Raw genomic sequence first — 25,640 nt, 5'->3', positions numbered from 1 at the left:
ACCATTCCAAGTGTCAAGTCTCTTTGCTATGTGTTCATCTGCAAGGGCACAATACAAACTAACATTTTAGCATACACAGAAAAATCTGCCTCCAAAAATTTCAAAAACACAAAGATGCCAAGCATTGCAGTATACAACCATAAAACAAGGCTTCACCACTGCCCTTCTGAGCTGTTTATACCACTTAAGTGTTTTCTGTAAGCTGCCGCGCCATGTAGAACTGACAACCCACTCATTTATACGTTTTGTTTAGAAGATCTTTTGAGTCTTTAAACTCCACTTCCAGACCCTTCAGGTCACAATTTGCCTGTGGTTGTGGTTTCCCGTGATGAATGAGGCAAATACACATTCAGAAAAATATAATGTAGTATTTAGAACCAGGCACTTAATCCACAAGGCAACTGCATTACCATCATTAACATAGACACACATTAACAACTGAAAAATATAAAACACGGTTAAAAAATGACATATCAGATGGCCTTCCTATTTTTATACAGTAGCTACATAATGACTACTAAGTTATCAAACTGCCTCCCTCACATATTATACAGCCTACCACCACTCACATCCTCTGCACTACACACAAACACACACATGTCCCACTGTAAACATCTAAGCAAACTATTTGCCTTGGTCCACTGTGACAAGAGATAACTGTATATTTACACTGTAAGATTCTGTGTCATTAAATTATTCCTACATAATTTTACTCCCGGTCATGGGTGAAGCTTCTCTACTGCTACACTATATGGCCTGCTTTTCTACTCCAATCTCCTGTCCCTATGAGCACAGAGTTGGCCTAAAGATAAAGGATATGGGGTGCTGTATTAACTGTCTCTTCTGGATTGTGCCTGCAACCTTCTGCCTCAGCAGGTTCCCATGGTGCTGACTGTAGTGTAACTAAACTTGGACATGGATGCACCAGTTGCCATAACATCCTCCTCGTTGTCCCGTAGCCCACGGTGACGCCGATGGCAAGGTGCAGCACAGCACGAGAACGTGGCAAGCAGAGCTTTGCGGAAACGTGTGTTCATAAAGCAATAAATAATTGGGTTGACGCAAGCAGAGGTGTAGCACAGCAAATGGATAAAAGCAATGGGTGCCCCCGAGAGGGCGTGTTTGGCAGTGGTGTCATCGAAAGCCCGCCACGTGTTGGCACAGTACAGTGGCATCCAGCAGAGAAAGAACAGGACAACAATGACCACCAGCATACGGATAACTCGCTTCTTGGCCTCCAGCTTGGCCTCAGATGTGTTGCTGCGTGGTCTTTCTGCCTTGATTGCCCTGCCGGATGCAGCCATGGTGGACATCTCCACCGACTGTGGCCGCTGCACATTAACATAGCAGCCATCTCCATCATCACTGCCACTTGACACAGTTGAGGTCAGACCATTTTTCACATCTGTGTGGGAGAGCAGAGTAAAAAGAGAAGAGTATAAAAGTATAAATTATATGTAACAAAGTACTTAAGAGTTGTATACAGAATCAGAATCAGAATCAGAAATACTTTATTGATCCCCGAAGGGAAATTCTTTTGTCACAATTGCAAGATAGAGTTGCATAATTACTTATCATACTTAAGAGTTGTATTTAAAACACCCCTCATATGAAAGTAATGTTTCTATTTTGTGACACGTTTACCTTACTTTGTTGTTCAGGGCCAGATATTCTCCCCATACTCAATAGATAGCTACAGTATAAATACTATCAATATCAAGTTTTGTTTTGAGTGTCGGTACTAGCGTCCATCGGATTGCTCATTTAGACCAAAATCCATCTCACTTTCAGATCACGTTCTGATATTTTTTCCTTTATTAGAATTCACACAGTTAACATTAGTAACTTACCATTAAAACTGTCTGGTGTTTTAACACACATGTAATTAAGAGAATAGTTCAACAAAATGCTTATTGTTTGCACACACATCTCATACATCCTGACACAAGGCTCTCCCCTACATGACAATACATTAGCCGCTTTAATAATAAAAAGTTGGAATTGGATCTGAACCAAATGTTGTAGTAGAACACATACCTTATATTTCTGCGAATGGGTTAAAATATATTTCCGCAAATCATGTGTTGTCCTGCAGCCAATTAATCTTAAATGAACAAATAAGTCAAAGCACTACAGCTCTGTGAGAACACATGCACCTGTTTGGTTTGTTTCGAATAAATCATAGCACCTCAAAGTTCAGCTAACCTCAATGGAAAGAAGTACACAGTAATCATCCATCAGGGGATATTTCAATTTATTGATAAAATGTAATAGTCCAACTTTCCTTCTACAAAGGACAAAGTACACTGAGTACAGTAAGAGGTCTAAGGCAAGTAAATACAAACAGGAACGGGTAGTGTGGAGAGAATATATTTGCCAAACCGCTCCTGGATTATTAAATCAAACACATTTTTCCCTAATTTCCTGCTTGTTTGTTTTTTACCCCATGCTATTTGTTTCTCATGCTCTTTCTCTCTGAGACCAAACAGATGGGGATGTCCAGGCCTGCAGCTGCCAGCCAATTCCGTCCTCTAATGGAGCACCAGCAAACACTCCATGCTGCTATCACTCCAGACACACTCTCGTATGCCCACAGAAGGTTATGTTTCACTTAGCCGGCACACATTACAGTGATTGTAGTGCTAATGAAATTCTTTATCATTCGCATAACTCATGTGGGGGGAAAAATGTAAATGCTAACCTTAGAGTCTGGTTGATAGGTGCTGAATAGTGTGTTGACATTTATTAACAGACAATTTGACTCAAATGACATTGCATTCAAAACATCATTGAAGTAAAATGTGGATTGCTCCATGATTAGACTCATATATATACATATATTCACATTGTTTCCACATTATTGAAATAACAAGCCAATAATGTAATGAACTGGTCAGAAAAGGTCAATGCAAAAAAAGGCACAGTCGAGGATGTTTTCCCTTTTGAAAGTATTCTGACATCAATAGAATTCTTTTAAATCAGAGATTTGTGACCAGTGCCATTTTTATTCTGGTGTATGTTAAGGTAACTGCATTACTGTAATGATAGGAACCAGAGTTTATTTATTTATTTTTATTTATTTTTGTTTATTTAAAAGGCTAGTTCCATTGTTGGTTTGACTCCTGTTTCTTTAGAAAAGTACTAGGTAGTAGTAGGAAAATAACTTTGGAGAGTTGAAACCATTCTTCAGTTTAAAGGTCATCCCGTGTTTTTAGTTGTCTAAAATTGAATGACATGTAATACTTTAAATTGTGCTTTTGACACAATTTGTAAGGTTTCGTATCATATGTATTGCTTTTACAATTTTTCATTTCATATTTTTTGCCTGTTTTACTGGCCCCATTTTCAGGTGCACAACATATGGCGAGCTTTTTATTTAAAAAACCTAAACATACTGGGGAAAATTTGAAACCTTGCATTAATTATAGCTTTACCATGCTATTTTCTTTATGTTTTTCATATGTAGTATACATGACCTCACCAGTGGAGTCTTTTTTGTGGCCCATCTCAAACCGGATACCTCTATAAAGTTCCCTGGAGATCAGTCCATAGGCCACAATCATCACCAACCCCGGGATTGCAAACAGCACAAGTAGAAGCAGAATGTACCTGAAAGACACACAGACAAAACAAAAGTTAAAAATCTTGCAGCATAATGGTGCAGGCAGGCACGGCTCTCACATAGCCCCAGTTTGTACCTCTCACATATTAATGTATTAACGTTACCTGTACATTCAAGTCACAGAGCTAAGTATTGTTTTGTTTTTTGCAGAAAACTAAATACCTGATGATCTTTGAAAAACTCACAATGCCGTTCAGCAAAATGTACTGCTATTCTGAGGAATCCTCAAGGAAGAAAGATTTTCAAACCCATTCCCAAGTTGCAATTCCTTTCTGATCCAAAACAAAAATGGCATCCATACAGTATGTCCTTGCCCAGTTGCAATGTGAATAAAAATAAAAACTCTGCATCTTCAGTTTAATGTATACTGATTTGACTTTTTTAATTTTCAAACAAAATAAATAGGATAAAATATTTTTTAATGGAGCACCCCTGTGGCTTAGGAGTTAACCGTGAACCACAGTGTCCCTGGTTCTAACCTGGACCCGGACCCTTATATTCTCTCTCTCTCTTTCTCTACTACTGCATAGTAAATGGTAAAAGGAGGAAGCAGGAAAAAACATGTGAACCCTTTGTAATTACCTTGATTTCTGCATAAATTGGTCATCACACAGTCACAACAATAGATAAATACAGTCTGCTTAAACTAATACCACATAAACAATTATATATTGTCATGTTTTTATTGAACACACTATGTAAACATTCACAGAGCAGGGTGGAAAAAGTGTACTAAACCATTGAATTTAATAACTGGTTGATCCTCCTTCGGCAGGAATAACCTCAACCAAAGGAGGAATTATGGACCCTTTTTCCATTTTTTCCACAGTGCATTGACATGATCGGTCTCCTTCATTCATAGTCCATGTTCTTTCCTCAAACCATGAGTGCCCCCCCACCATAATTCACAGTTGGGATGAGTTTTTGATGTTGGTGTGCTGTGTCTTTTTTCCTCCATACATAGGGTTGTATGTTTGTTCCAAACAGCTTGACTTTGGTTTCATCTGTCCACAGAATATTTTGCCAGTAGTGCTGTGGAACATCCAGGTGCTCTTTTGCAAACTTCCATGAAATCTATTCTTGTTTAGTGTTTGATGTATTGTAGAGTTGTCCACAGAGATTTTAGCATGTTCGAAAGATTTCTGTAAGTCTTCAGCTGACACTCTAGGATCCTTCTTAACCTCATTGAGGTTTTGATGTTGGTGTGCTGTGTCTTTTTTCCTCCATGGGGTTGTATGTTCTTTCCAAACAGCTCAATTTTGATCCTTCTTAATCTCATTGAGCATTCCGCGCTGTGCTCATCTTTGCAGGATGGCCACTCCTAGGGAGAGTAGCAACAGTTCTGAACTTTCTCCATTCATAGACAATTTGTCTTACCGTGGCTTTTCGGATACCTTTCTTACCCTTTCTTGCTTTGTGCAAGTCAACAATTCCTAATCTTAGGTCTTCTGAGAGCTGTTTTGTTCGAGGCATGGTTCACATCAGGCAGTGCTTCATGGGAATAGCAAAATTAAAATTGGTGTTTGTTTTTTAAAGGGCAGGGCAGCTCTAAGCAACACCTACAATCTCATCTCATTGATTGGACTCTGACTCTAATTAGCTTTTGGAGAAGTCATTAGCCTATGGGTTCACAAACTTTTTCCACCCAAGATTATAAATGTTTACATGGTGTGTTCAATAAAAACATAAAAACATGTTAATGTTTGTGTGGTATTAGTTTAGCAGACTGTATTTGTCTATTGGTGTGACTTAGATGAAGATCAGAACACATTTTATGACCAATTTATGCAGAAATCCAGGTAATTCCAAAGGGTTCACATACTTTTTCCTGCAACTGTATGTAGTGTTTTTCCACCTTAATGGACAAAGTGCTTTTAAAATTTTGCCTCTTATTCGTCCATTCACACACCCATGCCATGCAAGGTTCCAGCCTTTTAAGCAGCTTCAGTGTCTGCAGGACAACACATTGTAATAAAGAAAAAATAATTTAAAAAATATATGTATATATAGTTCTTTCATCATGTAGCAGACAAATAAGTCTTTCATCCACATGATAAGTGAGTAAGATAATGACCCATGCACAGATTTATACACCCATGTCAGATGAAGACACAGAATCAAACACAAAAGTATTAAAATATACAAACAATAAAATATTAAACTGTGCACATATACACACAGATAAACACACAGCTGACTGAAATTACCCCAAAGTCTGTTCCATCCTAAGACCAAAACAAAAACACACGCAGGCCCTTTGTCTAAACATGGAAGTAATTGAGATGTTTCAGTGTAGTGTGCCCTGTTAAAAGCACACACACACACACACACCGCAGTTAATCTAAAGTTTAAAGTTTGATACATACCCACATTGTTTTTCCTCATGTTGCACATAAACATAGTCATGTAACTCCTTGCTTGAAGGACACACCCAAACACTCACCAGGTCTGCTCTGCCTTTGCGAGGGGCCACTTGTGGCGACACTGGTGAGCAGTGGTGTTGTCAGGACGCTCAAAAGACTCTAAGTGACTGATGATTGGATAGGGGATCATGATGACGAAGGCCAGCACCCATGTAGCAGCAATAACTCGATAGGCATGTGAACGTGTCTGCCACACCCGTGACTTCAAGGGGTTACAGATGGCGCTGTAGCGCTCAATTGCTATGGCAACCAGGCTAAATGTGGATATGCTCACTGATATGCCTGTAGGAAGACAAAACACATTATTTAGAAATAAACAAACATACATGCTACTGTCTGTTCTCAGATATCCTTTCTATGATGAATGAAAAGTTATTACTGCTCCGTGCTCATAATAGAGTCTGGACCTGTAATAAAAGCGTGTTTGTTGATGTGCATGTAATATCTGCAATCATAACTGAGAAAAAAATGTGGCGCTCTGCAGAGATGTGCTTACAAATGAATATAGTGTGAGGCGGGGATGGTTATCTGAGTCCTGGTAGAAGAAGTCATGTTGGCCTGGCCCACTGATGTGATCTGCCTCCTGACAGGCCAAGACGGGAAATTACTCTTTACCTCTTTTATCCATTTCTTCAACGAGAATACAAATAGTATGTGTGTGTGTGTGTGTGTGTGAGTGAGCGTGTATTAATCATGTTGTGGGGACATCAATCTGTTGACACAGACATATTGTGGGGGGTCGCCTTTCTTTTGAGGACAAAAACGCAAAAAGTCCCTGTAACATAAATCATTATATTAAAGACTAGGTTTAGGTTAAGGTGAGAGTTAGGGTTTTAGGCAAGTGGTGGTTAGAGTAAGGGTTAGGGTAAGTCTACAGGAAATTAATTGAAGTCCTCTGAAGTTGAACCTGACTCTGTGTGTGTGTGTGTGTGTGTCTGAGAGAGAGAGAGAGAGAGAAAGAGAGAGAGTCAGGACCCAGACTATGTTGTTTGTGCCTATGAGGACATCTTTAGATCAGATCCCAGTAAAGCAAAGAATAATCAGCCAGTCTCTCCCCTGCGGTTCTCCATTTTTTTCCTCAGTGCATCAACATGATGGCTCTCCTTCAATCATAGGCCATGTTCTTTTCTAAGATGTTTTTTCTTTCAGGGTCAGCTCAATGTTCCTATTCTCGTTCATTTTATTTGTTTCTAACTTTCACATAATCACAATCATTGTGTTGTTATGCTCTCTGTCACTAACGTTGGTGATTTTTTTTCTCTCCATCTTTATGCACTCTACAGTTCATATTTACTTTTATTCCTCCTCATAGATGAGTGTAACATTTCATTTCCAAGTGCAGGAGAGAATGAACATATTCCATTACCTCTATTACTTCCAGGGATCTGAGTTTATTTTTTAATCTATTACTTTATTATTCTACAGCTTAATGAAATGTTTCCTCCCCTAACTCCCTTTCTTTATTTTTCTTGTGTGCTGCAAAAGTCTCCACTAATGATTTTCTGACAGCTATGGTTACTTTGTATATTTTATATCTACACATCTTCAACTTATGATGCATTGTTGTAGATTTATCAGAACAGTATGTAATGTAGTTAAAGTATTTACTATAAAATTAAAATGCTGATATATACTGTATGTTAATGCATCAATGATCTAGCAATAATAATATATATTTGAATAAAAGTAATAATAATACATATTTGAATAAGAAACTCTATAAGGGATCATTCTGCATAAAAGAAACTTTTACTTTTGACACGACACTTTAAGTACACCTTGCTAATGCTAAAGTAACATTTTGAATGCAGGACTTACGTTATAGTACTATACTTTTACTTAAAGAAATAGTTCAATGTGGTGGCTGCACCTCAGGGGGTAGAGCAGTCTTCTACTTATCAGAAGGTCATAGTTTCATCACTGCCTGCATGTTGACGTACCCTTGGGCAAGATACACAAATACCCCAAATTGTGAATGTGTATTTCAGTTTCTGATGTGAAGGCACTTAGGCTCTCTCCATCAGTGTGTGAAAGGGGTGACTGTGATGTAGTAGAAAGTGCTTTGAGTGGTCCCAAAGATTTGAAAGGCACTATACAAGTACAGACCATTTTACCATTTAAATTTATATTGACTTTATATTGTCTTATATTAGACAAAATGCAGTCTAAAATCTTGTCGTTTCTCTGCCTCCCATGGAATTCAGCCTTTGGCTTCCCGGCTGATGTTGTCAGCGAAAGACAGAGGCAGAAAGAGACTCTCTAGACAGAAGGTTGTAAAATCTACAGACAAAACACTGTGTTTTACGACATCTGCCAAGTGTGACAATACGTATAGTACATTTATGAGTACATTTATCTGAACTTCATTCAGTATCTCTCAGCCTAGCACCTCAAGGCAAATGCCATGAGGGTAGTATCAATCTTCTCATTTGAGACAAGTAAGTGAATAAGTGTATTTCCCAAATGTCAAACTATTCCCTTAAATAAAGGGTCTGAAAGAAGACCTCTTGAAGGTAAAAATTTAATCTTTAGAAAAACTGACTGCCTTAGAAGGCACAAAAACTAGTACTAGCAGGAAAAGCCAGAGACTTAAGTTGTTCGTTGACAGAAACTGAAGATACTGAAAATGAGTCATAGCACCAAGGAAGACAACACATTTCCCAGAGTCATAAATATCCCCTTGATGAATTGGAGAATTACCATACTCACTTAAAGTGAATATTAGAGGTACAAACACATCCTATTGAGAATGCACTCCAATTAAGCTCCCCCAAATGGGGAAAATAATGAAAATGGTCTGTGTGTGATACGGGCAATCTGTATCTTTTGTAAGCATTGCACAGGAGGTCAGAGAACTTGTTAACGTCCTAAAATAATGGGCTGCAAAGTCCCACTGGTTGCCAATCAATCACTTCTCAAGGCAATATGGGATTAGCCTAATAATCAGGTTGAAATGTCCATGTTGAAATGTAAGATAAAGGGAGGAGCCAAAATAATTTTTCGTTTTGAAGATTGATGAAAGAAACATTTACTGCCAGTTTGAGCGTTGCCATTGTAAGTGCCATTGTAATTCACAAATAACTGTGACAAATATGTCTTGGTGTACCAGGAAGCTTTGTCTTTACCAGTCATGCAAAAACGTCAGTAGAGGACATGAATGCAGTTTCTGAGATTCCTCTGTTGTGTGACTCTTGTCCCCACAATAGCAAAGACAAAGTAAAATGAGGTGCTGCTAAGAACAAAAGCATGGAAATGATTGTTTATTGACACAATGCTTTTTTTCAAGCTGAGTAGGCTAATCACTTATCAGTTTGCTGACAGAAGTTTGCTTCCTGGCATCTTTTGTGTCTGTGATTACTATATTATGACATATGGATATGAATATTGAAAATGTTTTGTTCAAGAAGTAATGCTGGATTCTCATTATTATGAGATACTGAGTAATAGTTAAGAGATATGGAAGTCCTAATTGGAAGCAAATGTCTAGATATAATGGGTCTCCGTAGTTCTATGAGAAAGGCATTAGCCTATTTTTCTGGATAGTAAATGAACAAACTTTGAATACTCTAAACCCATTAAACAAAGGGTGAGTGTCATCCTTCACTATATTGTTGATACATAAAAGCCTGATTAAATCTGAAGGATTTGCCAAGTACCTACCATGCCAAGAGCAATACAATTGATGAAATTTTTTATCTAATAGCAACATAAATATTGGGATTTTCTTCCTATTTCATCGATTTAAGCAGGTCTTTTTGAATCGTGGCATAAATCCTGAACTTACATTTTACTTTGAAAATTATTCCAAACACGTTTTTGCATATCTTGACTGAAATTCCCATCGGTAGATATATTTCTAACCTCCATCAAAAGGCAACTGACCTCCTGTCTGCAAGCATTCGCCCCAAAGCATTGAAGTACGGCTGAGCTGCCTAACATTCAGTTTGATCAGATACAAATGCCTTTTCATGGCAAATTCCACTGAAGAAGCTTCTGCTATGAAGCAAAAGTTGCAAGAAAAAGATTATCCCTTACATTTTGCTGAATATACTTATATAACATAGCCGTGCTCTATCAAAAAAGAGATTTAATTCCAGCACCTTACCACATGAATCACTAAATCCTATCATATAAAAATAAAAATGAAACAGTTATATTTATTTTCTTCAGGCTCCAATTGGTAACTTTAACCCAGTGACACCAATAAAAGAGATGGATAGTGCTGGTCCCTCTAAAATACACTGTTGCCCTTTTGGAATTGTATTAACTATTATAAATATATGAAGCCTTTTTTAAGGCTGTGTTTTATATTACAAAATTGGGTCAAAATTAACTTTGAATCACTGCATGACCTTCAACAAAAATAATTTTCATTTACATACTGAAATGCCCTGTGATATGATTTATGCTAGTATGAATAAATGTAAGAATATCATTTAACACTTTAATTAAAGCTAACATTGTGTTTTAGGAATCAAATTTTACCTGATTTAGTTTGTTTTTTTAAACAGAGCTCTAAGTGATATTACAAAATTTTTAAAGAGGTGGTATTATGCTTTTTGGCTTTTCCCCTCTCCTTTATTGAGTTATATCTCTTTTTTGTGCATGTAATAGGTTTTCAAAGTGAAAAAGCCCAAAGTCCAGCCCAAAGGGAGTTCCTATCTCCCACAGAAAGCACTGCTCTGAACTGCCTGAAAACAGCTCCTTTGTAGTCCAGCTGTTTCCCTTCCTTCACTGTGACGTCACAATGAAAACGCGTTATAAAGCTTGCCAAGCGGCTAGCGGGGTCAGGCACGCCCTCAAACCAAGCTAGTCTGAGCGGAGGCCCTTTGATTTTAGTTAAGCCCCTTTTCCACTGCACAGTAACAGCTCGACTTGGCTCAACACGCCTTTGTTTGGTTTTACATTGTAGAAATGTACCTGTACCTGCTTCCAGATACTTTTTTTCGTATCACCTCAGCTCCATCGAGGTTCCAAGCGAGCTGAGGGATACTAAAATGTAACGTGAAAGCACGACAGACTGCTGATTGGTCAGAGAGAATATTAACTATTCACTTCATCATCATTGTGTGTACCAGACAGAGGCCAGCAACAGAAAGTTTTATATTTTACAGTTTTCGTGCAGCAACAACGGCAGAGGAAAACACAACTGGAAGGTTTTCATACCGCTTATCTGTCTTTACATTCTGAGTAATGTTGAAACGTTTTAACTTAAAAAAGAGAGAGCTGTGTGGATCGCTGGTGTGTGTGTCGCATTGAACATTACGTTGCGGCAGTTGTGTGTGGCATCGCTATGACGACAAGCTACGTACTATCTCTGGGTTTAGTCCTAAAAGACGATGCAACTCTGACGGTGTTTGGGCCTGGAAATTCACAATCACAATCTGTAAGTATGCTTTATTGGTTGTGAATTATATTTAATTATTATGTTTTTTATAATTATAAGATTATGTTCAAGTGCGGAGTTGTTGTAAACGTTGGCTAACACAGCTAAAGTTACAGCGATAATTCTAACGTTACACCTGATGTGAAAGCTACTGAGCAAACGTTCAAATTGTTTGGCCAATTTTTATGTAAAATTGAGTTGAAATATGGTGATTTTTGTAGTGGTTTAGACTTGTGAGTAACTTATACCATCTGCTAGGTTACGGTCGCAGTCTGAAGCGGCTTTGATTTGGATTACATTACCTTGTTTCTTACGACCCGCCCTTCTCTGCTTCTGATTGGCTAGTAGTCCTTAGCTGGGAACTGCGCATGTGTAACTCCCAACTAAGATTTTGTACAAGTAAGATGCATCACTCTGTAGCTCAAGAGCGGAGCGTACAACACATAGGGTGAAAAGAAGAGCTGCAGCAATGTGCAGTAAGAGAAAAATATGGTGATTTTTTGAAAATTAAACCATGTAAACCTGTTCTGGTACAACCCCTAATTAAGATTTTGAACCTGAAAATGAGCATAATACCATGTCTTTAATGTGACTTTCCAAGGAAGATCCAGGGCAACTGGACTTGGTTGAAGATACTCAAAACTTTATTCACTTCAATTCTTCAAATTTAAAAGACAGATGCCCATTAATATGAAAGAAGGTAAAACAAACCCTATGTGAGAACAAGTAGTTATTTATGGTTGGTTATTGATTGATGTAATTGATGCTCTGAGTAAAGTATTTGACTAATCAACAAGAATCATTCTTCTTGCCTGATTGAGTCAAGAGCTGTTTCTAAAATCACTCCCTCTCTGGTGGGGCACTAGACCCTCTGCCAATTTAATAAGATGTCCAAATCTTCAGTGTGTAATGTATGCTCTATATATTGCCCTGAAAATGTTTAATAATGGAACAAAAAAAAATAGTGTCCATGTATCAGATACCTTAATTTGCTGCTTACAATATTGTAAACATTTAAAGTGTCTATTGCAGTACAGGCATGAGTGATAAAGGGGACAAGGACTTGGTGGAAAATATATTGTATAGGATATAAGTCTTAATCTTTCTTCTAGCCACTATTTTTCACCTCCAAAGTGTATCACCTTTTCTTGCCTTCTCATCACTATTCCTTCATCACCGTCTCTAGCAACCACCCTTTTCCCTCACCACTCCCCGTTCTCTCACCCATGAGGTAGGACACTATCTTGCACATGGCGGCTCCAAAGATGAAGTCCTTGAGGATGCTGGGAATCAGGGTGAAGGGCATGCAGAAGACAGCCATCATCAGGTCACTGACAGCGAGCGACAGGAGGAAGGTGTTGGTCACGGTACGCATGCGCTTATTGACTGTCAGCACCACAATGATCAGCAGGTTGCCAAACACACTCAGGAAGAAGATGAGTGAGTAGAGGAGGATCCGCAGCGTGTGGTCCCCATCTGGTACAGAAAAAGAGGAGTAGAGGATATGTTACAGCATGAACATGTTTGCCCTACCAAACCAATTCATCAACTCTGTTTTACATAAAGATAAATACCATTACGCTGTCTTTATTGGTCCTAAAAGCCTAGAGCCAGTTGTGCTGTGTATAGTTATTTCTCATAGCTGCTCCTTTGTGTGTTTAATCCACAGGTTGAACACAGACGTGTAATACTTGATGAATAGTCTTAATAACAAACATTTATCCAATCTGTTGTCTCCACAGGGTGTTTGACTGCACTGCCAACAGCACTACAGCTAAATCAACAACGGCAATGTAGTGTTGTTGCTGCTGTACAATAGTGCTTTTCCTGAAAATGCAAAGCTAACCATGCCATAAAATCTGATGTTATGCTCATAAAATGCCAATTACATCAGCTGCTTGTGAAAGACTGCACATTACACCCACAATAAAGACGGCAAAAAATTTTGCTAGTCCAAGAGGTGGCAATGACCATCAACTGACTGCAGGTAAATAAGCCACATAATGTAGAAAGGGAAGGCTTTGAACTGCAGTTCCTAATGCTATTGTAAGTTGACATCTTGACATCATTTTCTGCATGAAGACATGAATCAATGATTAATTCATGATTTATGAAAAGTAGCCCAATTGGAGGTGGGGAAAGGCCAATCTGGCAATTACATTATAGCTCATCTAACGTAAGATGTAATCAGTTAGTCTTTCTTTATTCAATCGGTCCCATATCAGTTGAAAACAAGCGTGAAAAACCAAAACAGAAACAACATTTAGATAATCCAATAAAGCACAACTCAAGACCACCTAAGAAAAAGTTTGAGGGGAGTTAAGCAGGTCTATGGCAACAGCTGGTCTGTATTTCCTGTGACAGCTGCATCCAAAAGACCAACAAATCTCTTCCCTATTTGGAGAACATCTGGATAGGACACACAGACTGAAAAAAAAACAGGAGCAGGCTATTCAAATACCTACATAAATTTAAGTCCATGCACTTTGCAGATACCATATGAGAATCTTTTTAGCCTCCCATCTGACAGCTGGAGTAACTAGTTACTTTATATATTTAGAATTAAAATATCCAAAGTAATTAAAATGTGAACCACCTTCACCATCTGTAACATTAAAATGCTGCTTACATATTAAATCATCGGTAATAATATTGTAATAGTACAATATATATAGTAATATAACTTTTTCAAAGGGACAATTCTGTCCAACAAATACTTTTACTTTAATACATTAAGTACATTTTGCCTTTAATACTTGTACTGTTTCTGTACATTACTTATAACAGCCTATTTTTACAGAGTGGTGCTGCTACTACTTTTACTTAAGTAAACAATTAGAGTACTTCTTCCACCACTGCGTTTAGCTCATACAAAGGCAGCTCACCACAGGCAATTACAAATAATTAGGGCTAGTTTTCAGTCCTCCAGGGCCATTTGTACCAGTTCCTCTGCTGTGTATTAAATTTGGGTCCCAGCATTAATATTTTCCACCATCCACAAGTTGAGCCCTCCAAATTCAAGCCTGTACCCCAAAGTTGTCATTGCAGTCATTAGCAGCTTCACTGGATCATATCCTGTAAAGTCCATGTTATCAGCTTTCTCTGTTATCTTCACCTCACCCCCTGCTTAGACACAGCACTTTTTAATGGGTTACCCACTGCATCTGAATCCTGGGGATTAGAGGCACCTGTGCGCCGTATCTGCAGGACACAAATCACATCACACACATACTGTAAACCGAAAACTTCATTAACACAGTTGTGGAGACATCTGCAACCAAACACACTCCAGCCTTAATCCCCTGTAAATGCACCACCAACAGCTCCTTGAAGGCACTGGTAAATTACAGAGTACTAAAATCTGCAAACATATTTAAAGAGGGTCTGTTACTAGTAAAACACCAAGCAAATGTATTGCTATCTTTGTCAAGTCAAGTCAGTTTTATTTATATAGCCTTGATCACAAATCCCAAATTTGGTGGCTTTACAATCTGTACAATATAGAAACCATCTGTCTTCCTTCTTGTCTTTTCTTTTCGCTCACTGCACTCCCATTTCAATGAGGCTATTTTCACAGGATATCCTCATCTTTCAGGCATCTCTCCCTGATCTTTACCCTTTTCCAATTCAGGAGTCTTATTGCATTCTTTGCTTTATTTCTCTGGGTTTTTTTCCAGCAACAGGGCAGCAAAGCTATAGCCACACAGCCACGTGACTCATATCTAATGAAATTTTTCATCATGTCAGAATGCCTGAAAAATTGTAGCAGCGGGTGTCAAGCAGGAACATGGGAGCAGTTGGTGGCTTGCAACCATAGATCTAGACCATACAGGTCTACAGAAATACCTGCAGAAAGCAACAAAAGGAGAGAAGAGAGAGAGGAGAAAACACAAAAGAGAGGAGGTCACTCTATGATGGGAAGTCTCCCGGCAGTCTAGGCATGTAGCAGCATAGCTAATTGATGGTTCAGAGCTCACCAGAGCAAGCCCGTAGTATAAGCTTTATTAAAGAGGAAAGTGTTAAGCCTACTCTTAAATGTGGCAATAATGTCTGCCGCCCAAACCCAAACATGGAACGTGGATCCACAGGACAGGATCTTGATAGGCGATGGCTCTGGCTCCCATTCTACTTTTGGAGACTCTAGGAACCACAAGTAACCCTGCACTCTGGGAGCTCAGTGTTCTGGTGGCGTAGTAAAGTACCATGAGCTCCTTAAGATATGATGGTGCCTGACCAGTAGGGGCTTTGTAGGTGAGGAGAAGGATTATCTATTATAGATTTAACAGAATTCTGGATCAACTGGAGAGTCTTAAGGGACTTATTCGGGCAGCCTGATAATAAGGAATTGCAATAATCCAGAAATAACAAATGGATGGACTAGTTTTCTGAAAGTACCACAATATTTTGTTGTTTTGTCTGGGTTTACCTTCAGAAAACTGTAGGTCATCCAGGTTTTTATGTCCTTAAGGCATGCTATAAGTGTAACTAAATGTGTGTTTAATCATCTGCACAACAATTCACTTTTATGGAGTTTTTCCTAATAATATTGCCTAAAGGAAGCACAAGGTGAATAGAACTGGTCCAAGAACAGAACTTTGTGGAACTCTATCACTATCACACCTCACTGACTCACCACATCATATATTGAATCAAAAACACAAAACATAATAACTGTATTTCCTTGAGCCTGTGTCACATCTCTTTAAAGTAATCTTGAACTTGATTCATATTGATTTACAGTAATTCACTTGGGATGTACATACATGAATTGTACACAACTGGTTGGGGCACATATTCAGAGCTCTGTCTGTTTATGAAAAAAAAGCGTTAAGTTCAGGTCGAGCTCAAAAATCTAAAAACTGTTGCACAAGAGCTGGCATAAAGTTAAAAGAGGAACATCAAAGACAGGATTGGGCTTCTCCAAATCCACATGGGTAGATACATAGTTCATATGAAAGTAGGATCATGGAGTGTCACTTAATTGATCTAATGCTCTTGTCAGTCTGATTTTTTGGTACTGTTCTGCTGACAGAACATCAGGGTTTCCTCACCAAAACAGGTGTGCAAATAACAGCAACTAAAAGCGTTTAAATTTGTGCTTGTGTGTTCATGTGGGTGCACATACATCTGCATGAGCTTAATGATAATGTGCAGACAGATGATTGGTAGGAGAAGGGAACCAACACTCTCTCCTTCTTTACTGTCTCTCTCTCGCTCTGTCTTGCCTAATGAAATATGTTACATTACCTAATTGAAGCCAATTAGCTTTCCCTGTGCTCGCAGGCGGTGCTGGAAACACTGATAACTCCCTCTGCACATTTACCTGTTCCTTCAGGCCATCACTTCCAATAGCTGCTCCTGCTCACGTATGCACAGCATTCATACGAATTACCTTGCTCACCAATGCTCTACCTGTACTGCCCCACTGATTTCTGATATATAAAGCAGACACCTCTTACACTGTAGCTTTCAGCTCTACAGCCACCGTTGAGTGATTACTAATGCATGAATGAATGCATGAAACTACAGTGTTCAACAAGACTGTTTAAATCCTGAAATGACTGTTCTTAGAATATAGCAGAGAATGATTTCTTTTCTAGAAAGAACAGACACAGAGGTCTGCATTTAAAAAGCATGATGGTCTTCATCATCTATCTGTAAGTTGTTTTAAATGTATCCCCGACCCCCCAAAAAATGCTGGAAAACTGCTCTCTTGGATGCCCCTATGGTAGATAAAACCTGATAAAGTGTCCTATAGGGTGGCCCAATGCGCAAGAAAATTTGATGCAGGGAACCAATGGGAGCCACTTAAAATTGCCCCATAAATGCATCACAACTGTCTGTGCGCTGGTGTCCTGGCCTTATTTTTTTACCCCTGCCTCTCAGACAGCCTGAGTCAGCCACTGCTTCTACTGCTGCTGCTTTTACTCATTTACATTTTGGCATCTTTAGTTTCTAGTTACTTGGCAAATTCAGATTAATAATAGCCTACAACATATAATCAATGCAATATGATGAATTATTATAGGTTATGATAAAAATTCATGGACCCCTGGGGGAAAAGTCACAACTGACCCAGCAGTACATAAAGTAGTTAAAATTAGCCCCACCTTTACATTATATTACATTTACATTTTGGGTATTTATCAGATGCTTTCGTCAAGTACATCATGTACAGAATAAGTACACACCTTTACCAGCTGCAAAGGGATGATTTCATATTATTACCACCATTAATTATAATCCAATTCAATAAATACAATCCATTTTTCTGAAGTGGGCCATTCTGCTCAATGAGTACTTTTACATTTGTTACTTTAAGCATATTTTGAAGCTAATACTTTTGTATTTTTACTTAACTCAAAATTTGAATGCATGACTTTTATTTGTAACAGAATATTTCTACACTGTGGTACTGCTACCTTTACCTAAGTAATCTGAATTATTTTTCCACCACTGATATCTGAGTTTGTATTTATCCATTTCCTTATGTACTGCAGTATATAGTGCAGGTATATAATCAACTCTGTGTGCAGCTACAAATGCTTGGATTTGGAAAGGTGAATGGAGGCACAGGCTTTCTGACAGGTGGAGCACCAGTGGGCACGTTCCCGTTATGCGGTCACGCTCGTGGATATGGGGGGTGGTGATGGAGCAGTGGATAATATATATGCCTTTGGTGTGAGAGTTCAATTCCCCACTGCAACACATCCACCAATGTGTCCCTGAGCAAGACACTTAACCCCTAGTTTCTCCTGAGGCGTGCGACCTCTGACATACATATAAAGCAATTGTAAGTTGCTTTGGATAAAAGTGTCAGCTAAATGTCAAACCTATAAGTTTAAATTAAGTTAAATAGGCTACCACTGTATAGCGCACAGAAGCTGTTGCCATGGTTACTATCCATAGAGCGCCTGCCATAAGAATATTTGAAAATATTTAAGTAGCTAAATGAGCTCAGTGTAAAGTCACAAAACCCTAATAAATATGAAATACTAAAAGCAAAATATCAAGTAATATTTGAAGTAATCTCGGTCTGTCGGTCTACCACTTTGGTCCAGACTAAATTATCTCAACAACTAATTGATAGATTAAAATGACATGTAGAGCACACATTCATGTCCTCCTTAAAATTAATTGTAACAATTTGGTGATTCTCTGACTTGGCAGATATCACCATAATCACACCACTATTTAAGTGTGCCCCATACTTTGGTTTATGGCTAAACATAGGCTATTGATTATAAATTATAATGATTTAGCACTTTTTGATAGCGTTTCCATTTAGGTAAGGCTATTGCTTGCCTCAGCAGACTGAACCAGCAGCCTGTAAGGTATACTTTTCACCTGTACACACGTCATTTTTTGTTGTTCTCCTATTTACATATAATCAAAATAAAGTCAAATAGAATGTGTTTCCTGCCCTTTTCATGAAACAGAAATATATTAGACATTATCAATAATTCCAAATGTAGGCTTGTTGTTTCTTTCTATGCTCAAAGAATTAGTCACATTTGTCAATATTTGACAGCATATGGGATAATGGAGCAAATGATTTCCCTTTTGTTTCTGTCTGGGAGCTGTTGGTAAATCTGATTTGTTTGTCTGGAGGCTGATGGATTTTAGTGTTGAACTAAACATTTACACATAAAGTTTTTAAACTGTGATTACGTTCATGATATCAGTAGCTGAACTGCTGGTGCAGGGCCAACTCTTACATCTCTTTTTTTTATTTCTGCCACACCATTTCAGTCTAATTACCCCATTGGTGCTGTTTCTGCCAGCCCAAACCTCTAAACCTCACCACAATGAAACTAAAGGCTTAATGTGGGCTTAAATTGTTCTGTTACAGTAAAATACTAGATGCAATATATGAAACATTGAAGCTACTATACTGCTACAAATTTTGGCGATGTTTGCTATGTACTCTGCTCCGCCAATTATTTGGAGCACTGTTTTCAGTTTAAAGAACTAAATGACAGAAAAGAAGCCTGTAGCACTGGAGATGTGTGTGTGTGCAGTGCTCATAAGTCATGTCTGACCATTTGCTCTGTCACACAGTCTGCTCTCTTTTTAGACTCAGCGACTAGAGGCACTGTGAATAGGTGTGCAGGTTGCGGGGAAATTACTTTGTTGCAGCTTCCAGAGGTTTTCTACTTGCAGTTAGTGTATCTGAAAAAATCTTGACAGGTCTGCATATACTGCTCCAGTTTATATCTTATTAGAGTTCATTACCTGTACATACAGCACATACATACATATCTGCTATACGGACACGCTTGTGCACTCAAACATTTTACACAGTTTAGTTCAATTGTGCAAAAGCAATTTTCATAAAAACTTTTCCACCTTTTGTGTGACATCAATAGGAACGTTGTTACCAGCAATTTAAGGGTCAGATGTGAAAAGCAGGTGAAAAGATTCACTGCTAACTAACTGCTAAATAAGTCAAGTGAAAAAGTCATTATGAGATATAGTGAAATAGTGGATGAATTAATAATGAGGTTCGTATTCCAGCCATGAATATTTAAGGTTTCATCTGTTTTTCTCATTCAGTATATCAGATACTGACTATGAATTACTCTCCACCTCTGTCTAATACATATGCAGCATGTGTGTCTTTCTATCCCAGTTCGCCCATGTATCACTGCACCTATCAGGGAAAAGCCAGCTCTGCTCCTGTAAGACCGGGTTATTGGTAAATGTCACAGCTAGTGGCTAATCCAGCATTGTAAATGTCATCTAAGCTTTGTCACTAAGCCAACTGCAACCCAGAACAGTTGATGGAGGCACCGAATGAATCCACTTTCTGTTGACAGACAACAACACAAGCCGCTGCAGAGCCCCCTGGTCACAGCGGTCGGACCACAAAACAACATGTTGGTTGCTTGGCACACAGTGCAGGCATGTATTAAACACCTCAGCTCTCAACAGGCAGTGGGATGAGAGAGTGTGAGTGAGGGAGATAGAGAAATACACTCAAAACAGGAGAAGTGGCGGGAGAGAAGAGGGAAATGAAAAGCACAGGAGGATATTATTTATTTATTTATTTAGTCTAAATGCCTTTTGTGAGGAATAAACCGCTTTGTGTTCAGGCATTGAACTAGTGTATTTATTCCTGGCAGTGACTGATAACCCTTCCTTTGTTGTCGTCATTAACAAAAGATGACCTCCCACTGTTTGATGAATTGCACTACAATCAGCCAGTATATTTGACACTTTATTGTCACTGTATAAATATAAAGTAATTCACCTGTGTCTTTTGCAGTAATCATGACAGATAAAATTCATGAAATTCATCAGTAAAAACTGTGTAGGTACTTGTCATAATCATGATGTAATAAGGGATGTATCATTTTACTTGAGGAAAGAGTAACTAATGATTAAGTAATGTGTCATTAATATCTTTCCGTTCAGCAGCTGGTTCAGAGTTAATCAGGAATGACTAATGAAGAAAGTGGCCAGTATTTCAATTAAAAGATATTTATCAAGTGATCATTAGCTGATGATTCATTATCTCCCAGTCAGTTGATCATTATCTACTATAGTCCTCTGTTTGGAGATACTCACTTCTTATTAGCAATTGATTGGTTCCTCACTCGTTCCTTAGTAACAACCTACAATTTTATATACCGTTTTACAAAGTGTTACCTTAATATTAATTCTACAGCAGTGCAACCATGTCCCATGAAGCCCTTCTGCAGGCTTCTGTTCAAAATCAAAAATAATACCTGAGTTGCAATGTAAAAACATTCAGAAAGGTGTTTGTGGTTGAACGAAGTGTTTCATCTCAGTGGTGGGCAACTTTTTTCCTCGCTTAAAGATGTGTTTGCTCCTGTTTGGTTTGTGTGTCAGGGGACAATGCCAGTATGAATGGTGTAAATCCCACAAAGCAATGACATATTTAAACACTGAAATGTTTCACAGAGATATCCATCCATTCCACTGGTCTAGTTAGGTGATATCCTGCCATTCAGTGCTGCACTTCCGTTGAAATGGCGGACGTGCTCCAGAGATATTAAAAAAAGAATGTTTTTTACGCTCAAACGCCACGTCACCACTTTCTTTAACAAATTGGAGTCTCAGACCCTAAGCCTCGTAAAATCTTCAAGGTTATTTACTCCAACACAAAACTCCTCCAGAACCACAGAAGATTTTATGAAATGCGTTTCTGCATCTGTCCTCCCAATTAAAACAGCATCAGTTGTTTCCGCAAGCACTCTCAAAAGTAGCAAAGCCCTCCATCGGCCGTGGTAATTATTAGCTACTCTAATTCACTGTGAGTAAAGGCGGAAGTCAGATGACGTTATTAAAGAGCGACAAAGTCAACAACTGGGTTTTGTCAAACTTTAACGAGGACGAGTGCAATTAATTTCCTACAAATGTTATTTATTTTTAAGCATGACCACATTCCATAACCTTAAACACATGATTGATATTGTAACCATGACAACAAAGTTATTGTAACCTTGTAGGAGTACTTTAACCCAAACCATGATCTCTGCCTAAACCGAACCAAGTCGTTTTTGTGCCTAAACTCAACCAAACCGTAACCACCTTGTTGTGATGTCACTGCTGATTTGTAACAGTTTTGAAGGGCGCAAAGAAATTATATCATCCTGCCGAGAGAGATGTTAGATCAGAAAACACTCAAGCGACATATTTTGTTGTTTGGTGGACTTGTTGGTTTCAGCAAGTCTGAGCATGACCCCCAGCTGATTTTACTGATTACAAAAGATGTCATCCAGAAAGAAATAATTAATTTGTGAAATCCCTTTGGTGAGAATGAAAACCTGCAGACTATATGTCTGAGTGTGTGATCCATGTGACTTGCTTTGACTTCCCTGGTCTGTGGAAAAAATGCAGCGTGACCGAGTGGGAATCTGACAGTGACACAACTCAGTCTGCTCCATAAACACTAAACATTATGGACAGAGTGACAGAGAGTGAGTGACCGTGGTGAAGAAGTAATCAAATTCCGGAGTGACAGAGTGAATAATGATGGTGACAGCAGCTGTAAACGGTCAGACATCCTAATTCTTTCCACTTATGAATGTGGGTGTGTGGCCCTGTTAGAAGATACAGCAGGAATGCTAAATAGAGACAAATGAAGCCGTAAAAAAGGCAAACTGAAAAAGAAGTGATAATCTATGAGTGAACCAGTCTGTGGGTGGAAATAACTTAATAGTTAAGTATTAAAAAGGATTAAGCTCCCAACTGACCTCTGCTGCGGCAGTTCTCACCAGACACAAGACACAGAGGTCTTGATCCGTACATATCTTGCCAGACATGTCCTCAGTGGATCTGTAATTTACAAGGTACTGATTTAGCTCAGTACACATGACTGGGTGCTCGAAATTATTCATCACTGGCAGGTGTAATGTGAGGTTATCGTTGGAATGAGGGACAGTGAAATCATTCAGAACATAATACAGCGTGAATCAACAGTTAAAAGGCTAATATATTTTTCTTATGATGTTGAGCTGTCAACACTCAGCAGCATAATGAAAGTGCTCAATCTCTACAATGTCTTTTACACACATGTAGCCCCCCCACACACACGCACAACTCATCAACACATGGAAACACTGACAAACAGCCATTAAGGGATGGAGATGGATGAAAATAGTAAGAGTTGATTGATAAAATAGCAGGTGGAGATGGGACTGAGAGGAAAATGCAAGAGCGGTGACGCACGTTAATGTTCTTTCTTGTTCATAAGCTTGTGTTCGCTTTATTAATATAGCCCACAATCACAAGTTTGCCTCAGAGGGTTTTACAATATGTACAACGTACAACACGCAGAAAGATCGTCATACGCTTTTAATTTTAGTGCTCGGAAATGCTTGGAAAATAGAAACAGAGCATGCCATGCAGCATCATATTTTTTATGAATAAATCCCCTGTGTGGCCAGGATTTGATTCCTGACTGTGACTCTCTCTGTCTGTCTCTCTCTCTCATCCCTGTTTCAGTATATTTACATTGCTTTCTCCTTACAGCAAAATGGAACATAACACAGCTTTACTTTGAAAAGACAGCCTGGCACATCAAGATATCAGTGAATTAAGCTACTAAGGCCTATTCTGCTCTGCATGAACACTGATTGCAAATGTGTCAAATGTATTTACTGTTGCTGTTTTAGTAAGTTTATGGACCTCATAAAGCTACAGTAGACCAATAGTTTTTATTAACTACAATGTTAGAATGTAGAAAAAAGTAGAATGTTTAATTGTGAACCAACAAGCCAATTTTTTATTTTGGCTGCAATTATCTAAACACTCCTTTCAACTCAGAGATAATCTGCCTGTCAGCCTAACATATCTCAGTAAACCTTCATTACGCAACAACCCAACACTAAACTGAGGGGTTTTTCAAAAGAAAGCTACAATAATTTAGTTTTGTCTCAATTATGATCACCTGCAGGAATAGTTACACATCCGTAGCACCTTTCCATAGCAGACGTCACAAAGTGCTTCACAATTAATTAATTAATTAATTTGTGAAAGACACAAAATGAGGTCATAGTTGCACCTGTTAATTAACCTCCAGGTGATACATGTTGAGTTATCTGCGTGTCTGCTCACCTCTTTCCTTCACACGCTGAGGTATGAGGAGTGTGGAAACGTTGCCGCAGGTGATGTTTGATGTCTCCAAGCTCCCGTTACTGGCTCCGGTCTGTAGCGCATCAGTCTGCGCTCCGACGCACTCCAGGGACGTAGATGTCTCATTTTGCGCATAGAGATCCATGTTTTTAGTGTTGCATGTAAGGTCACAAAAACGTTCGTTTCAGACCATGTGTCAATTTTCGTCTTTGTCCCTAAAGTGGTAAAATAACTGGACTCTGCTTGTACACACCTGAGACAAGAAAGTTATCCCTTTCCAACCTCTCAAACGAAAAAAACATCACTTTCGTAAATTTTTCCGCCTTTACTGTAGATGTGTCTGACTTGGCATTACACGCGTTAATCAAGGATCGGTGCGCACCAGGAGAGGAGGAGCTCGGCGCACTGCTGCGCGTTGTCAACCGCATGGAGAGAGCGAGAGATCAGAGTGAAGTGGAAGACTAATGTCATATAGGGTGTGTGTGTGTGTGTGTGTGTGTGTGTGAGAGAGAGAGAGAGAGAGAGAGAGAGAGAGAGAGAGAGGTGGACATCATTGGTCTGTGAGTGGACACTCGCCATCAGTGTTTGGCACATCAATGCTTAAGTTACTGATTTAAACATATGTCAACTCATACCGCACACATCCTACTGCAGAGATTTAAAATAACCTATACAGTTCAAGATGTTCTTGAGGCAGTGTAACACAAGCAAACAATACTTTTCTCTGTGTGAAACATTTTCCCTGTGCGGATATTATGAATTCTAATAATATTATTAAATCATTCATAAAGGGGAAGTAATTCATTTCTCGGATAGAAGAAACAGATGACATTGTGGGGTTAAAAGTAATTATGGGGTTTAATGGGGTGGAAACACTACAGTTAATAAGAAAGAACAACTGAATGCCTTATTTGTTCTTTTCAGTGACAACCCCACTATCTGCCATGTGTTATCCTACTTGAGTCCAAAAAGCTATCATCTTGTCATATCTAACAGTGACAGCCAAACATGTTTAGGATGTATGTAGAGAGAAACATATGAGGCACTATACGCAGGCATTATGATCATTTTAGCAGTAACAGTTCTACTTGTCCGCAGACCATTGGTTTGGAACGCATCGTGGGTCGAAAACGGATGACTGTTTAGTATGCATATTATATTGTGCAGGACCGTTGCCACCTTATTTAAGCTCTGATCATTTAATGTAGTGGTTAATGTGGTGGATAACACTGTGGTTCGGGTTCGAATCTGGCAGCCAGCAGCTTGTGTGGCGTTCGCAAGTTATCCTGTGTGGGTTTCCACCCACTGTCCATAGACATGCAGGTTAGGTTAATTGACGACGAATGTGATCGTGAATAGTTGTCTGTCTCAATGTGTCAGCCTGGCGACCTGTCCAGGATAGACTAATGCACCGCTAATGTCAGCTGGGTTTGGCGCCGCCCTTCAAGTAGCCTATCAGACGATGCACAGCTAATTGATGGATGGATGATCTCATGCTGCCCAAAGTGCCTGTCGTGGTTTAACATGTGCACTGCCGCCCTCGCGTGGCGTATGAGTGCACATCCTTTCTTTGCCAGGTGGATGATGAAGCAACATGTTGTTACAG

The 25,640-nt window shown here is 38.9% G+C and overlaps 1 protein-coding gene across 1 annotated transcript; it reads right to left on the bottom strand.

Annotated features, from left to right (window-relative positions):
* Positions 1–352: 352 nt before the first annotated feature.
* LOC119903476 (cholecystokinin receptor) lies at positions 353–24,485 on the bottom strand. The gene is made up of 5 exons (XM_038719697.1): positions 24,017–24,485; positions 12,656–12,907; positions 6,066–6,327; positions 3,482–3,609; positions 353–1,405 (listed from the first exon to the last, which is right to left on the bottom strand). Exons 1-5 carry the CDS (start codon positions 24,177–24,179, stop codon positions 870–872), a joined length of 1,341 nt encoding a protein of 446 aa, XP_038575625.1. The 5' UTR covers positions 24,180–24,485; the 3' UTR covers positions 353–869.
* Positions 24,486–25,640: the final 1,155 nt, after the last annotated feature.

The sequence above is a fragment of the Micropterus salmoides genome, unplaced genomic scaffold, assembly GCF_014851395.1.
Source record: "Micropterus salmoides isolate LMB-PRFRI ecotype aquatic unplaced genomic scaffold, ASM1485139v1 Ms_hic_scaffold_15, whole genome shotgun sequence".
Classification (NCBI taxonomy): Eukaryota; Metazoa; Chordata; class Actinopteri; order Centrarchiformes; family Centrarchidae; genus Micropterus; species Micropterus salmoides.
This window is presented reverse-complemented; position numbering and strand designations above follow the sequence as displayed.